General features: G+C 40.9%; 1 protein-coding gene across 1 annotated transcript; it reads left to right on the top strand.

Annotated features, from left to right (window-relative positions):
• The first annotated feature begins 16335 nt into the window (after window positions 1-16335).
• On the top strand, window positions 16336-17271 carry LOC145545677 (olfactory receptor 6C4-like). The gene has a single exon (XM_081590503.1). It carries the CDS (start codon window positions 16336-16338, stop codon window positions 17269-17271), a length of 936 nt encoding a protein of 311 aa, XP_081446629.1.
• Window positions 17272-18304: the final 1033 nt, after the last annotated feature.

The raw sequence follows: 18304 nt of genomic DNA, 5'->3' as shown, positions 1-18304 counted from the left end.
CAACCCTACAAGGCGCCTTCCAGGGTGTGTGAGGAGTCGAGGCTCACTCACTCCCATTGCTTCTTCCTCCACAGCTGCTCTCAGATTCATTCTACCTCTGTATTTCAACACACAGTTCATGTGTCAAAGACGACTAACTGTCAGAGACTGCAAGTGATTAGTATATACTCTTTTCTTCCCTGTAGCCACCTACATTGGTTGTGCCCTCCCACACTGACATTGTGTTTGGCCATGTGGCTTGCTTCTTACAAGTGACACTTAATGTTTGCATTGTTAGTTGCTCAGTCATGTGCAACTCTGGGAGCCCGTGGATTGTAGCCCACCAGAGTGTCTGTGGAATTCTGCAGGCAGAATACTGGGGTGGGTAAGCCATTCCCCTCTCCAGGGGATCTTCCTGACCCAGAGATTGAACCCGGGTCTCCCTCATTGCAGGCAGATTCTTTGCCATCTGAGCCACCAGGAAACTTGCAGAAACTCAAGCAGTCCTTGAAACCTACCGCTATGTGAACAAGCCTGGACTAGCCTAGGCAAAATTTGCCCCCATCACCCTTGCAGATAACCTCACACACACAGACACATACATACACACATGCTCCCTGCCACCATGAAACAGAGCTGCCCAGCTGACAGTGGTCAAAGATACATGAATGAGCCCATCAAAGACCGACAGAGAACCATCCAGATGAGCTCAGCCCAACAGAACCATGAATAAAACAAATGTAGTTGCTTTCAGCCACTAAGCATTAAAGCGGTTTATTATTCAACAAAAATTCGTCAACAAAAACACATGCAGTGTCCTGGTTCAGAATCTACCATTAAGAAGTGAGGGGCAGAGGCAATGAAGAAGATGGCGGAGGAATAGGACGGGGAGACCACTCTCTCCACAAATTTATCGAAAGAACATCTGAACACTGAGCAAACTTCACAAAACTACTTCTGAAGCCTGGCAGAGGACGTCAGGCATCCAGAAAGACAGCGCATTATCTCCGAAAGCAGGTAGGAGAAATTATAAAAGATAAAAAGAGAGACTAAAGAGTTAGGGACGGAGACCCGTCCCGGGGAGGGAGTCGTAAAAGAGGAGAAATTTCCAAGCACCAGGAAACCCTCTCACCGGCGGGTGTGGGGGAAGATTTCTTATCTCGGAGGGCAACGTACCAGGGAGAAAAAATAAATAAAACCCACAGATTACGTGCCTAAAGCAACTCCCAGCAAAGAACCCCAGACGCTCGCATCATCCGCCACCAGCAAGTGGGGGCTGAACGGAGAGGAGCGGGCGACACTGCCTAAGGTAAGGACCGGGCCCAAGTGCCCTGAGGGCAATCTGAGGGAGCTAACGTGAGATAGTAACCTAAACTGTGGGACAGCCAGAGAGAGAACTATCCCGCGAAAAGCCCAACTCTAAGGCACTGCCGGCCCGCTCACGGAACAAAGGACTGAGCGATACCAGAGGAGAGCTAGCCGGCTGCGGACCGCCCCATCCCCCGCCGGACACAGCAGGCAGGCGGGGCCAGCCAGAGCCGGAAAGGGGCAAACTCGGCCCCAGAGAGGGCACCCCCTACCAAACTGCAAACAGGCTCCCAGTTTCTAAGCAAAAACTGCCTGAGATCCCGGAGGGTCGACAGCCGCCGGGAGGGTCGCAGCCAGAGACCAGCTCCCCAGAACCGACACAAAGCACACCGGAGCCGGGCGCGCCCGTAAACCGAGGCGGGGACCAGGGAGGTGATAAGCCGCACTGTCCCAACAGGGGAGAGTGCGCTCGCCAAACTCCTGGCCGCCTGAGCAGCTCCGACCGGGAACGGCACAAGCCGCGGGTGAAACCGAGTCTGCGCCTTTGTGGAGTAACCGGGAGCCTGAACCTGAGCAGCTTAGACCTGGGAAGTGCACGCATCTCAGGGCCCACTCCCCGGCCCACTCCCCGGCCGAGTAACCTGAAGCCTGAGCAGGGTAGATGGGGAAAGCACACACGCCGTGAGCGGGGGCGAACCCAGTGCGGCCGAGTCACTGCGAGCTCACCACACACACGCCAGGTTTGCAGTGTTCCTTCCTCCCCACAGCACGATTGAACAAGCAAACCTAAAGAGACCACCTCCACCCCTTTGTTGCAGGGCGGAAATTAGATACTGAAGAGACCTCCAAACAGAAGCCAAATAAACAGAGGGAAACGCCTTGGAAGTGACAGGCCAACAGATTAAAATCCCTGTAGGTAATACCGACTGCATTGACAGGGACCTATAGATCTTGATAAGTATAAGCAGGAACAAGGATCTATCTGAAACTGAGCAGACCCCACACTGCTCACAACAGCTCCAGAGAAAGTCCGGGATATATTTTTTTTTACTGTTTTTTTTTTTAATTTTTTTTTTTAATTTTTTTTCTCTTCTTTCCTTTTTCTTCAAGTCCTCTATTACACCTTTAACTTTCATTTTCATAACCCACTATTAACTTGCAAAAAAAAAACCCCTATTTTTGAAGCAAACTGCATACATATATCTTATACCTTTTGTGTTTTCTTTTTTTCCTGTTTTTTTCCTGTTTTACTTTTTTTACTGTTTCTTTTTTTACTGTTTTACTGTTTTTTTTTCTTTTTACACTGTTTCCTTTTTTCTTTTTTTTTATATTGTAAGTTTTATAAGAGTCTAACCTCTACTCTAGATTTTTAATCTTTGTTTTACATATTTGATATCAATTTTGTACATTTAAGGACCCAATCTTTAGGACGCATTTTTACTCAGGAGTGTGATCACTGGCCTGATACTCTCTCCCACTATTGATGCTCTTTCTTCTCCCCCAGGGAACCTCTATCTCCCACCCTCATCCTTCTCTTCTCAACCCAATTCTGTGAATCTCTGAGGGTGTTCTGGGTACCGGAGAACACTTCAGGAACAGGATACTACCCAGATCTCTCTCTCCCCTCTTGATTCCTCCCTTTCTACTCATGCTCACCTCTATTACCTTCCTCCCCCCATCTATGTATCTCTGTGAACCACTCTGAGGGTTCCAGACTGTGGAAAGCACAGAGGGAAGTGCTTACTGACTAGATTGCTCTCTCCACATTTGAATTCCCCTCTTCCCCTCCTGGTCACCTCAACCCCCCCCCCCCACCTCATCTCTCCATGTAACTCAGTGAACCTTTCTGGGTATCTCTCACTGTGGAGAATCTTTTCACCATTAACCTAAAAGTTTTATTATTGATGCTGTATGGATGGAGAAGTCTTGAGGCTACTGCAAGAATAAGACTGAAAGCCAGGGGAAACATTAATTAATAAAAGACCATCCAATAGCCTCCACATATACACTGAAACCAAGCTCCACCTAAGAGCCAATAAGTTCCAGAACAAGACACACCACGCAAATTCTCCAGCAACGCAGGAACATAGCCCTGAGCATCAATATACAGGCTGCCCAGAGGCACACCAAATCCATAGACATCTCAAAAATTAATACTGGTCACTCCATTGCACTCTAGAGAGCAGAAATCCAGCTCCACCCACCAGAACACCGACACAAGCTCCCCAACCAGGAAGACTTGACAAGCCACCCGTCCAACCCCACCCACAGTGAGGAACCTCCACAATAAAGAGGAACTTCATACTACCAGAATACAGAAAGGCCACGCCTAACACAGCAATCTAAACATGATGAAAAGGCAGAGAAATACTCAGCAAGTAAAGGAAAATGAGAAATGCTCCACCCACCAGAACACCGACACAAGCTCCCCAACCAGGAAGACTTGACAAGCCACCCGTCCAACCCCACCCACAGTGAGGAACCTCCACAATAAAGAGGAACTTCATACTACCAGAATACAGAAAGGCCACGCCTAACACAGCAATCTAAACATGATGAAAAGGCAGAGAAATACTCAGCAAGTAAAGGAAAATGAGAAATGCCCACCAAACCAAACAAAAGAGGAGGAGATAGGGAATCTATCTGAAAAAGAATTTAGAATAATGATAATAAAAATGATCCAAAATCTTGAAAGCAAAATGGAGGTACAGATAAATAGCCTGGAGACAAGGATTGAGAAGATGCAAGAAATGTTTATCAAGGACTTAGAAGAAATAAAAAGGAGTCAATATAGAATGAATAATGAAATAAAGGAGATAAAAGACACTCTGGAGGGAACCAACAGTAGAATAACGGAGGCAGAAGATAGGATAAGTGAGGTAGAAGATAGAATGATGGAAATAAACGAAGCAGAGAGGAAAAAAGAAAAAAGAATCAAAAGAAATGAGGAAAACTTCAGGGACCTCTGGGACAATATGAAACGCCCCAACATTCGAATCATAGGAGTCCCAGAAGAAGAAGATAAAAGGAAAGGCCATGAAAAAATACTCGAGGAGATAATAGTTGAAAATTTCCCTAAAATGAGGAAAGAAATAGTCACAGAAGTCCAAGAAACCCAGAGAGTTCCAAACAGGATAAACCCAAGGCGAAACACCCCAAGACACATATTAATCAAATTAACAAAGATCAAACACAAAGAACAAATATTAAAAGCAGCAAGGGAAAAACAACAAATAACACACAAGGGGATCCCCATAAGGGTAACAGCTGATCTTTCAATAGAAACCCTTCAGGCTAGAAGGGAATGGCAGGACATACTTAAAGTAATGAAAGAGAATAATCTACAACCCAGATTACTGTACCCAGCAAGGATCTCATTCAGATATGAAGGAGAATTCAAAAGCTTTACAGACAAGCAAGAGCTGAGGGAATTCAGCACCACCAAACCAGCTCTCCAACAAATGCTAAAGGATCTTCTCTAAACAGGAAACACAGAAAGGATGTTTCAACACGAACTCGAAACAACAAAGTAAATGGCAACGGGATCATACTTATCAATAATTACCTTAAATGTAAATGGGTTGAATGCCCCAACCAAAAGACAAAGGCTGGCTGAATGGATACAAAACCAAGACCCATATACATGCTGTCTACAAGAGACCCACCTCAAAACTAGGGACACACACAGGCTGAAAGTGAAGGGATGGAAAAACATATTTCATGCAAACGGAGACCAAAAGAAAGCAGGAGTCGCAATACTCATTTCAGATAAAATAGACTTTAAAATAAAGGCTGTGAAAAGGGACAAAGAAGGACACTACATAAAGATCAAAGGATCAATCCAAGAAGAAGACGTAACAATCATAAATATATATGCACCCAACATAGGAGCACCACAATATATAAGGCAAATACTAACAAGTATGAAAGGGGAAATTAACAATAACACAATAATAGTGGGAGACTTTAATACTCTACTCACGCATATGGATAGATCAACTAAACAGAAAATTAACAAGGAAACACAAACTTTAAATGATACAATAGACAAATTAGATTTAATTGATATTTACAGGACTTTCCACCCCAAAACAATCAATTTTACCTTTTTCTCAGGTGCACACGGAACTTTCTCCAGGATAGATCACATCCTGGGCCATAAATCTAGCCTTGGTAAATTCAAAAAAATTGAAATCATCCCAGCCATCTTCTCTGACCACAGTGCAGTAAGATTAGACCTCAATTACAGGAAAAAAACTATTAAAAATTCCAACATATGGAGGCTAAAAAACACGCTTCTGAATAACCAACAAATCACAGAAGAAATCAAAAAAGAAATCAAATTATGCATAGAAATGAATGAAAATAAAAACACGACAATCCAAAACCTATGGGACACTGTAAAAGCAATGCTAAGGGGAAGGTTCATAGCAATACAGGCGTACCTCAAGAAACAAGAAAAAAATCAAATAAATCAACTAACTCTACACCTAAAGCAACTAGAGAAGGAAGAAATGAAGAACCCTAGGGTCAGTAGAAGGAAAGAAATCTTAAAAATTAGGGCAGAAATAAATGCAAAAGAAACAAAAGAGACCATAGCAAAAATCAACAAAACTAAAAGCTGGTTTTTCGAGAAGATAAACAAAATTGACAAGCCATTAGCCAGACTCATCAAGAAACAAAGGGAGAAGAATCAGATCAACAAAATTAGAAATGAAAATGGAGAGATCACAACAGACTCCACAGAAATACAAAGGATCATAAGAGACTACTACCAACAGCTATATGCCAATAAAATGGACAACTTGGAAGAAATGGACAAATTCTTAGAAAAGTATAACTTTCCAAAACTGAACCAGGAAGAAATAGAAGATCTTAACAGACCCATCACAAGCACGGAAATCGAAACTGTAATCAGAAATCTTCCAGCAAACAAAAGCCCAGGACCAGACGGCTTCACAGCGGAATTCTACCAAAAATTTAGAGAAGAGCTAACACCTATCCTACTCAAACTCTTCCAGAAAATTGCAGAAGATGGTAAACTTCCAAACTCATTCTATGAGGCCACCATCACCCTAATTCCAAAACCAGACAAAGATGTCACAAAAAAGGAAAACTACAGGCCAATATCACTGATGAACATAGATGCAAAAATCCTTAATAAAATTCTAGCAAACAGAATCCAACATCATATTAAAAAGATCATACATCATGACCAAGTGGGCTTTATCCCAGGAATGCAAGGTTTTTTTAACATCCGCAAATCAATCAATGTAATACACCACATTAACAAATTGAAAGAAAAAAACCATATGGTTATCTCAATAGATGCAGGAAAAGCCTTTGACAAAATTCAGCATCCATTTATGATAAAAACCCTCCAGAAAGCAGGAATAGAAGGAACATACCTCAACATAATAAAAGCTATATATGACAAACCCACAGCAAACATTATCCTCAATGGTGAAAAATTGAAAGCATTTCCCCTAAAGTCAGGAACAAGGCAAGGATGCCCACTTTCACCACTACTATTCAACATAGTTTTGGAAGTTTTGGCCACAGCAATCAGAGCTGAAAAAGAAATAAAAGGAATCCAGATAGGAAAAGAAGAAGTAAAACTCTCACTGTTTGCAGATGACATGATCCTCTACATAGAAAACCCTAAAGACTCTACTAGAAAATTACTAGAGTTAATCAATGAATATAGTAAAGTTGCAGGATATAAAATTAACACACAGAAATCCCTTGCATTCCTATACTCCAATAATGAGAAAACAGAAAGAGAAATTAAGGAAACAATACCATTCACCATTGCAACAAAAAGAATAAAATACTTAGGAATATATCTACCTAAAGAAACAAAAGACTTATATATAGAAAACTATAAAACACTGATGAAAGAAATTAAAGAGGACACAAACAGATGGAGAAATATACCGTGTTCATGGATTGGAAGAATTAATATAGTGAAAATGAGTATACTATCCAAAGCAATCTATAGATTCAATGCAATCCCTATCAAGCTTCCAATGGTATTTTTCACAGAACTAGAACAAATCATCTCACAATTTGTATGGAAATATAAGAAACCTCGAATAGCCAAAGCAATCTTGAGGAAGAAGAATGGAACTGGAGGAATCAACCTGCCTGACTTCAGGCTCTACTACAAAGCCACAGTCATCAAGACAGTATGGTACTGGCACAAAGATAGAAATATAGATCAATGGAACAAAATAGAAAGCCCAGAGATAAACCCACGCACCTATGGACACCTTATCTTCAACAAAGGAGGCAAGAATATACAATGGAGAAAAGACAATCTCTTTAACAAGTGGTGCTGGGAAAACTGGTCAACCACTTGTAAAAGAATGAAACTAGAACACTTCCTAACACCATACACAAAAATAAACTCAAAGTGGATTAAAGATCTAAACGTAAGACCAGAAACTATAAAACTCCTAGAGGAAAACATAGGCAAAACACTCTCCGACATAAACCACAGCAGGATCCTCCATGACCCACCTCCCAGAATATTGGAAATAAAAGCAAAAATAAACAAATGGGACCTAATTAAAATTAAAAGCTTTTGCACAACAAAGGAAACTATAAGCAAGGTGAAAAGACAGCCTTCAGAATGGGAGAAAATAATAGCAAACGAAGCAACAGACAAACAATTAATCTCAAAAATATACAAGCAACTTCTGCAGCTGAATTCCAGAAAAATAAACGACCCAATCAAAAAATGGGCCAAAGTACTAAACAGACATTTCTCCAAAGAAGACATACAGATGGCTAACAAACACATGAAAAGATGCTCAACATCACTCATTATTAGAGAAATGCAAATCAAAACCACAATGAGGTACCATTTCACACCAGTCAGAATGGCTGCTATCCAAAAGTCTACAAGCAATAAATTCTGGAGAGGGTGTGGAGAAAAGGGAACCCTCTTACACTGTTGGTGGGAATGCAAACTAGTACAGCCACTATGGAGAACAGTGTGGAGATTCCTTAAAAAACTGGGAATAGAACTGCCATATGACCCAGCAATCCCACTGCTGGGCATACACACCGAAGAAACCAGAATTGAAAGAGACGCATGTACCCCAATGTTCATCGCAGCACTGTTTACAATAGCCAGGACATGGAAGCAACCTAGATGTCCATCAGCAGACGAATGGATAAGGAAGCTGTGGTACATATACACAATGGAATATTACTCAGCCATTAAAAAAAATACATTTGAATCGGTTCTACTGAGATGGATGAAACTGGAGCCCATTATACAGAGTGAAGTAAGCCAGAAAGAAAAACAACAATACAGTATACTAATGCATATATATGGAATTTGAAAGATGGTAACGATAACCCTATATGCGAGACAGAATAAGAGACATAGATGCATAGAACAATTTTATGGACTCTGAGGGAGAAGGTGAGGGTGGGACGTTCTGGGAGAATAGCATTGAAGCATGTATATTATCATATGTGAAACAGAACACCATTCCATGTTCGATGCATGAGACAAGGGCTCAGGGCCGGGGCAATGGGATGACCCAGAGGGATGGGATGGGGAGGGAGGTGGGTGGGGGGTCCAGGAAGGGGAACACATGTAAACCCATGGCTGATTCATGTCAATGTATGGCAAAAACTATTACAATATTGTAAAGTAATTAGCCCCCAACTAAAATAAATAAATTTATAAAAAAAAAAAAAGAAGTGAGGGGCAGAGAGTAATTGCCCATATGAGCTGTAGTTGGATGATCAAGTCAGGAAGGAGGACCTGGTCTCTTCTCACCTATGGTCACAGACCATAGTTACTGAGAAATAGATTGTCTACAGGATGCATATTGAGACAGAGTTATTTATTTTTCTCCTGGGGCATTCAGTGTCCTCATCACAGGTAATCTGGCCCCTGAAGTAAGACTCAGACAGGGAGGTTGGTAGATTTTGAAGATCTTCTCCCATGGAGCCTAACTTGAGCACATTCTCTGTGTAAAATGAGGTTTTTTAATTTCCCAGAAAGCTCAGGAGCCACATGCAGCCTCAACTCACCCACAGAGCACTTCTGAGACATTGTTTTCCATGGACTTTGTCTCCCAAAATAAAGGTCTCAGATGAAGGTGATGGCCTACGGGAGAGAGAACCAGAGCTTCCCTATCTGGGTATGTATTTCTCAGAAGCTGCAGAAAATGGTCAGGCAAGAGGGGGGTGTGCTGATTTACCCACTTCCCAGCCTGAATCAATTTTTTTAAAATATTTTTTACTACACTGGGTGTTTGCCACTGCCCACTGAATTTCTCTAGTTGGGATGCACAGGCTTCTCATCGCAGTGGCCTCTCTTGTTGCAGAGCACGAGCTCTAGGGTGTGCAGGTTTCAATAGTTGCGGCTTGTGGGCTCTAGGTGTGTGGGCTCAGTAGTTATGGTGCACGGGTTTAGTTGCCAGGGATCTATGTGGGATCTTGCTGCACTAGGGATTGAACCCCTGTCCCCTGCATTGGCAGGTGGATTCTCCGCCACTGCACCACCAGGGAAACCTCTGACTCAATCTTAATTCCACTCCCCAAGCCCAGTAAAGACAGACAATTAATGAGCCAAGTCCAAAGCAGACAAATGCTGTATGCACCCACCTTGGCAGTTGCATCTTAAAGGCTAACACGCTGCATTGATACCTCTAAATCCATTTCACCTCCACTCCCAAGTTTTACAATGTGAAGGTTATTCCAGTGTGAGGCCCCCACCAGGTCTGTGGAATGATGGGGAGAGGGACTGAGAACCCAGGACACAGTTTATAACATGTGCATGTAGAAGAAACCAGACGCTCGAGGCACAGAATCAATATTCCAAAGATAATTTGGTTAAATGGCTCTTTCCTGCGAGATTTTCTACCAAATGTTATACACCACACAGGTTACGAAACCTGAAAGGATTTCCATTCTCAAACAATGGCATCTCTGTCCCTGGAATAATTTAGGCAAATAACTCCCTCTAACGGGGTTTTGTGTGGGTTTGTTTTGTTTTAGAAAATGTCAAACACTGAAGGGAAGCACCCAGGGAACTCTGCTTAGAAACAATCCTCAGGAGAAGACTTAAGGACTCTCAATAAAAATTAAAAGATCAGTACAAAATCCTTTTTCAAAAAGTAATAATTGACCATACATCTACTCTTGTCTCAAACCTCAAAAGGGAAAAATAATAACTTGAAGTTTTCTTTTCTTCTCTTCCTAATAACAGATGCCAATGCTGTCTCTGAGGGTGAGAGTGCAGCTCAGAGCTGCTCTAACTTTTCATTCTGTTTTAGTGTGGGAGAGATCATCTTTGTTTTCATCCTGGACAACACAACTCATTCTAGGGGTGGGGGAGCAGAGCAAGGGAGAGAGAAAAGGATAAATAAAAGATAGGCAAGGAGGGAAACTCCCCTGGTAGCTCAGTGGCTAAGACTCTGCACTCCCAATTCAGGGAGCACTCCCAATGCAAGAGGCCTGGATTTGATCCCTGGTTATGTTGATCCCACATGCCACCCAGTGGAGCCAAAATAAATAAATATTGTTTTTAAGGAGTAGGAGGGAAATGGGAAAGAATGAGAGGGAGTAGGAATAATAAGAGGGAAGGAGACAGAGAAATTCTAATCTTGAAACTCCTGTTTACAAATACATTTCAAGGTAGTCAAAGCATGAGTTCTCCAAAATTATTTCCCCTTGGAAATTTCCTTCCAAGTGTAATTTTTTTTTAACTTTTTGTCAGCACCAAGTAGTGTGTGGGATCTTAGTTCCTTGACCAGGGATTGAACACACCCTTCCTGCAATGGAAGCTCAGAGTCCTAACCATTGGACTGCCAGGAAAGTCCCTAAGTGTAAAAATTTTAAGCACTTCATTTGAGGCATAAAATACATTTGTAAAGATGCAAAAAAAAATGTTTTTGAAACTTTTATTTAAAAGGTGACTATCTGGATGTGATCTGGCCAAACAGATTGAATGCTTGGAACAAGTCCATTGAGCACAGATATCTACAGATTTTAGTGTTTCTAAAGCCCTCCATGGTTTTCTGCTTGTATTCAGTGGAAATGGCCCTGGTTCAATTAAAATGATATCAAAATCCTCAAATTGTAAGACATGAATAATTGGCTATGGGGATTCACTCTTATCTTCTATATATTGTCTGTTTATAAAAATAAAGTTTTTTCAATATATAAACATGAAGTGGGTTGTATTTACGTAGCTAGTGTGTTGGGGCTCAAGTGTGAAGTTTTATGTCTCAGTATTTTTAAATTGTGTATTTAGACAAAAATCACAGGTGGAATAATTTATGAGAACCTATCTTTTGACTATCTTAAAATCTACTTGGAAACATCAGTTTCAAGATTACTGAATTCTCTCTTACTTTCTCTTCAGTTCAATTCAGTCGTTCAGTCATGTTCAACTCTTTGTGACCCTGTGGACTGCAGCATGCCCAGCTTCCCCGTCCTTCACCAACTCCCAGAGCTTGCTCAAATTCATGTCCATTGAGTCAGTGATGCCATCCAATCATCTCATCCTCTGTGGTCCCCTTCTCCTCCTGCCTTCAATCTTTCCCAACATCAGGATCTTTTCTAATAAGTCAGTTCTTTACATCAAGTGGCCAAAGTATCAGAGCTTCAGCTTCAGCATCAGTCCTTCCAATGAATATTCAGGACTGATTTCCTTTAGGATGGACTGATTTGATCTCCTTGAAGTCCAAGGGACTCTCAAGAGTCTTCTCCAACACCACAGTTCAAAAGCATCAATTCTTTGGCACTTCAGCCCTTTCTCTTTCCTCCCCCCCTTCCCTCATCCTTCTCCTTCCTTCCCCCTCCCCCCACTCTCTTTCCCCCTCCCTCTCTCATTATGGCTCTATCCCACCTTTTCTCACTATGGTCCAGCATCCTTGATTCTTCATCCACTGTGACATAGCCCTTTCTTTATGCCTGCCCCACTCCAGTACTTTTGCCTGGAAAATCCCATGGACGGAGGAGCCTGGTAGGCTGCAGTCCATGGGGTCACTAAGAGTCGGACATGACTGAGCAACTTCACTTTCATCTTTCACTTTCATGCATTGGAGAAGGAAATGGCAACCCACTCCAGTGTTCTTGCCTGGAGAATCCCAGGGACAGGGGAGCATGGTGGGCTGCTGTCTATGGGGTCACACAGGGTTGGACATGACTGAAGCGACTTATCAGCAGCATAAAATCTAAATCTTCTTCCAGCCTGACTGCATACAGTTAGCAAACTCAAATATGGTATAAGCACCCAGGAAAGAGATTCTAATTATGACAGCATGGCCTTTGTGCTATCAAGTTCCAATCATCAGTAGTCAAGGAGCTATTCATTCTAGGATAAACCCAAGAAAGATTCTCTTAGGGGAACATGGGCTTAGAAGAAATGATCCCACATATTGAATACAAAATAATCTCTCTGTGTCAGCTTCTGACTGACCACATTTCTCTCTTCTTTCACATGTTTACACCATCTTGGCTTCTTTTTTATCTTCTCGTCCTTTGCTGCTTCGAAAAATCCATTTCCAGTATCTCTCCTGTCTTGGTTTACACACCTTTGTCCTTCTGCCACTTCCATTAGCTTGTTTTGTCTTTCCTACTGGGGGTCTATGTGTTGGAAGACTCTTGGTCAGTTACACATTATCGGTCTCAAACCCGTATTTACAGCTTTCATCTTTTAAATCATTCTGCCTACAGCTAAAGAGTAAGCATTCATCCACCACAGAGAACTAAAGACAAACTTCATGATCTCATAGATTTACTTTAGACCAACCCTGAAAATAGAAACCATTCTTCTCACCAAACTCAAGAGGAAACTCCAGTACCATTTGATCTCTTGACCAGAGTCAAGTGTAACAACACACGGACCTCTCTTTCAACGATTCTGTGATCCTTGAAGATGGGTCCGCTATTGACTTTCCCATGTAAATGATCTGTGGATTCCAAGTATATGAATAGAAGACACCTAGGCTTCTGAGATGCAGAATCAAAAAGAAAATGGGTGAGGGAGTCTTCCCTTGTGGTCCAGTGGTTGAGACTTTGCCGTCCAACATAAGGGATGTAGATTTCATCCCTGGTGGAGAACTAAGATCCTACATGCCTCATGGCCAAAAAGCCAAAACATCAGACAGAAACAATACTGTATCAAGTTCAATAAAGACTTTTAAAATTGTCCACATTAAAAAAAAATTTAAAGAAAGAAAATGGGGAAGGAATATCAGGGAAGGTAGTTCAAGTCCATGGAGGAGAAGATAGAAGCATATATAATGTCCTGCCTTTCATTAGAAAGCAAGAATCAGAGAACAATGGTCCAATACAGAAAAGAAAGAATTTGCTCTGAAATAAATGCTAAGCCCCCCACCCCCATGGTGAAACAGTGATGCCACTGACAGTAGGAAGCCAACACCACTTCTGCATTCCTCATGTTCCTGAAGAGGCACATGGCATGCTGTAGAATTAGGCAAACCAGCCCTCAGATGCCAATAATTTAGAGTACCTGTTATGTTATGTTAGGAAAACTACACAGCTTTTATGTTCTTCATTCCCTCATCTGCAAAATGGGCAAAATAATAACAGTAATAATAATGATAACTTGTTGCCCATTTACTGTATTCCAAGCACTCTAAGCACTCCACATCTATCAACACATTTAGTTCTTATGATAGATTTATGTTCCAGTTACTATTCTTACCCCCCATTTAACAGATGAAGCAACTGAGGCACAGAGAGGCTAGAGAACGTTCTGAAGGTCACACACCTACTAACTAGGTGGGCCAAGAGCCTAAAAATAACAAATGCTTCAAACGTAGTGAGCATAAAATGATAAAGAATGGAAATTAATAAAACTCTGCCCAGCTCAGGTAAAATGCTTGATAAGCTAATGTTGCATTTTTATTATTAAGATCATCATTATTGCTTCAGTTTCCACAAGACTTTTATCCTGTAACTGATGGCCATGTAACAGCCTCCTCATGGGTCTCTTTGGAACATCTTCTTAGTTACCTGTCAAAAGTTAATTCCCAACTTTATTTATTAAAGCTAATTAAAGTTTTCTTGACCTGGGCCCCCAGGGAAAAATTTATTCCCTAATGTCTCTGCTGAGTAAACTCAATAAAATGTGTATCACTCAAACTGATAAAAAAAAACTGTAAAGACATCCAGATGAAATGGAGGGAAAAAAAGAGACTGTGAGAAGTAAAATGTTCCTCTATTCTTCAAATAGTTTAAATAAGGTAGCAACTTCAGAAATTGTAGAACCAATCCTAAATGGGATCAACTTATAGATAAGATAGTAACCAGTGATTGATTAAAGGCAAAGGGAGCTAGAAACTATTTCTTTTCAAACTCCTGCCCAAGAAACCTGTACACTTTGTGAGCAACCAGGGCATGGAGTAGTATTAGAAAAGTGGAATATATGTTACATTTTATCTTACTTTCTTATCCACATCTGACTTCTCAATTTTGACTCTTCCTAACAGCATCCAGAGGTAAAATCCCTCAACATCTTTTCTGAGTGTCAAAAAGTGAGTATGTCCTCAGTTCATCAATATTATCATTTTATGGTGACCGATTATGAAATCCAACTGAATGTGATTTCTACTACTGTTTTTTACTGTTAAAAATCTCATTCAGGTTCATATTTTTATTTTTAGATTATGAATATGGGGATAAAGGAAAAGAGAAAGACTTTCATTTTGTGATCAGTGGCACTCCATAAATAACAATCATTGACCATTTAAAATTCTTCCAGACGTTTGGAAATATGTGTATAAATTCCCAGTTTCTTACACAGATAAAAATCACAATATATATTTGTGATTGTGTTTACTTCACTAGCAATATATTGTAAATATACCAAAGTCAGTACACATAATTTTCCCATTTTATTCCAAATACAAAAGGTCACAATATATTTACTCATTCACCTATTGAATAAGTGGAATTTTTATCTTTTACAATTTTTCTACATAAAAATAATGAAATGACCTTCTCCAAACAATTATATATTCAGACTTGTGATTATATTTCTGTGAAATACAAATGTAAATTTCTCAATGATAATGCAGAAAAATTCTCCAAAGAGCAAAAAGTGAACAGAAGCCTGAGCCTCCTATTCAGAGGGTGAGATTGCCTTGACATTAGAGTCCAGTGATCACAGTGGGCCAAGGGCAACAGGGACTTCCACTATGAACTTGTTGTAGATAAGCACCCTTGAAGATCCTTAGTTTCTGTGATACCGGAAGATCAGAACAAGATAAATGCCTAAAATGATTCTTGACCCTAGCAGGTTTTTTTCTGGGAGGAATCCATATTAGTCTGTAAGGGACCAGGCTGACTCTCTCCTACTTTTCTGTAGCAGTAACATCTATGTCCTGAAAACTAAAAGAACATAAGAAAGACTCCTGGTCCAGTAAACATTACTCTCTGGATATTTATGCAGTTAAAGAAAGCTTTCCTAGAATTATTGGCTAACTGTAATCTCTTCTATCAGTTAAAACCAGGAGAAAAAGTCTCATACAAAAAGAATTCAATATTTCAGAGCTTTCACCAAACCTGCCACCAAGCACAAAAGCCAGAATATAAAAAGAGCTATTCACTCCTGCAAAGCAAATGGATATGGAGGTGTCCGATATATTGAAGAAGACAGCAATGAAGCAAATGATCAAAGCATTAACACTAAGGAAAGATGAAACATTCCTACAAGATCTTGGAGAAAGGTTTCATAGATAGAGAGGGGGAAAAGCAAAGAGTGGATAAAGGGGTAAATCTTTATATGCAGAAGATGCATTATGGAGGGCCAGATGACTATTTCATTGCTTCAAGAAAAAGAAAAGCTGCCTACATGGGAACCTGGGTAAACATATTTTGTGAAGGGCCAGTTGAGACCAACAGACATTCTGTTAACTTAGATAGAGGAATCTTCCCTGAATAAATTTCAAGGGGAACCCACATCCTCCCCTCAATATTCCTGAGCTTTGCTGCCCTTTTCACACCTCATTTCTCTTCTTCTCAGCTTCACAGGCAGAATCATTAGCAATGAAAAACCGAACTTTGACAGAATTCATTCTGCTGGGACTAACAGACATCCCAGTGTTTCAAAGTATCATCTTCATATTTCTCCTCCTCACCTACATAATCAGCATCTTAGGAAACCTGACGATCATCACCCTCACACTACTGGACTCCCACCTCCAGACTCCCATGTATTTCTTCCTCTGGAACTTCTCCTTCTTAGAAATTTTCTTTATATCCACTTTCACCCCTAGGCTACTATTCAGTATCTCAACTGGGAACAAGAGCATCAGTTTTGCTGGCTGCTTCACTCAGTATTTCTTTGTGATATTCTTTGGGGCCACAGAGTTTTACCTTCTGGCTGCCATGTCCTATGACCGTTATGTGGCCATATGCAAACCCCTACATTACATGACCATCATGAACAACAGAGTCTGCATCCAGCTAGTCCTCTGCTCTTGGCTGGCTGGATTTCTCATCATCCTATCCCCAATCATCATGACCAGTCAACTGGACTTCTGTGCCTCCAACGTCCTGAATCATTATTTTTGTGACTATGGACCCCTTATAGAAATATCTTGCTCAGACACAAGACACCTGGAGCTGGTTGACTTCATCTTAGCAGTTGTGACATTGGTGGTCACCCTGGTACTGGTGATTCTCTCCTACACAAACATCATCTGGACCATTCTAAGAATCCCTTCTGCTCAGAAAAGGAAGAAAGCCTTTTCCACATGTTCTTCCCACATGATCGTCATCACCCTCTCTTATGGCAGCTGCATCTTCATGTATATAAAACCTTCAGCAAAAGATGGAGTTGCCTTCAATAAGGGAGTCGCTGTGCTCAATACATTAATTGCCCCTTTATTGAACCCATTCATTTACACTCTAAGGAATAAACAAGTAAAAGAAGCCTTCAATAATGCGGCCAGAAAAATAGCATATCTTTATTCATTTTAGTGGTCTCAAACTCAGTGGAAATTTTGAATGATTCATAAAGTTATGCCAACTGATAATTTGACCTTGTGATAACTCCTTTTGTTAAAACTGTTTCTCAGATAAACTGACTGAAAACACATATCAAAATTAGTTCTACGTCTGTCAGCAAGAGAAGGGTATTCAAAGAAGGCCAATTCAGATATTTTATTTCCTATAAATATCTCTTAATAAAAAATGAAAATAATATCTTTAGAGTACGTACAAAACAGAAGAGTCTGATTAAAAATAGCTTTGCTTGTCATAAATCTAGTGATCAGGTGAATGACTATATCTACCTTCCACGAAGGGCTCTTAGTCTTATCAATCACTATCAAAAAGTTGTAAATATATTTTGTCAGAAATTCCTAGATACTTCCCAGAAGAGATTATTCATGATGCCACACATATACAAAAAATCTACTTCATAAAACATTCTCAAGTTTTAAGTAATTTTCTTCTCCCTCTAACAATTCCAAAAAAAAAAAAGCCTGCCTCTTTCTGGCATCTCCTACAGAAAATGATTCCTACTGTAAAGTACTGTATGGAATCTCATGTTTGTTCATAAGGACATTTCTGATCACTGATATCAGAATGAAAACCATCACCAAGGAATTATTTGGACTTCATTTAAAGGTAAATTTACGTGAAGAGATATCTTAGGTTATGTTGGCAATGATCTGAATCTGTTGTAGCTGGAGCCTGGCAAAGTCCACCTGACTTTTACAGGATGCATTTCTAGATGAACCTGAGGAGGTTGAGCATGTTACAGATGCTTCTTAGGGAGGCCTTGGGATACTGCTGCTGCTGCTGCTGCTGCTAAGTCGCTTCAGTCGTGTCCGACTCTGTGCGACCCCATAGACGGCAGCCCACCAGGTCCCCCGTCCCTGGGATTCTCCAGGCAAGAACATTGAAGTGGGTTGCCATTTCCTTCTTCAATGCATGAAAGTGAAAGGTGAAAGTGAAGTCGTTCAGTCGTGTCCAACTCTTAGCGACCCCATGGACTGCAGCCTACCAG

This window comes from Giraffa tippelskirchi, chromosome 4 (assembly GCF_054371585.1).
Source record: "Giraffa tippelskirchi isolate mGirTip1 chromosome 4, T2T-mGirTip1v1.2.pri, whole genome shotgun sequence".
Classification (NCBI taxonomy): Eukaryota; Metazoa; Chordata; class Mammalia; order Artiodactyla; family Giraffidae; genus Giraffa; species Giraffa tippelskirchi.
Note: the sequence above shows the minus strand (reverse complement) of the source record. Positions and strands in the feature narration are given on the sequence as shown.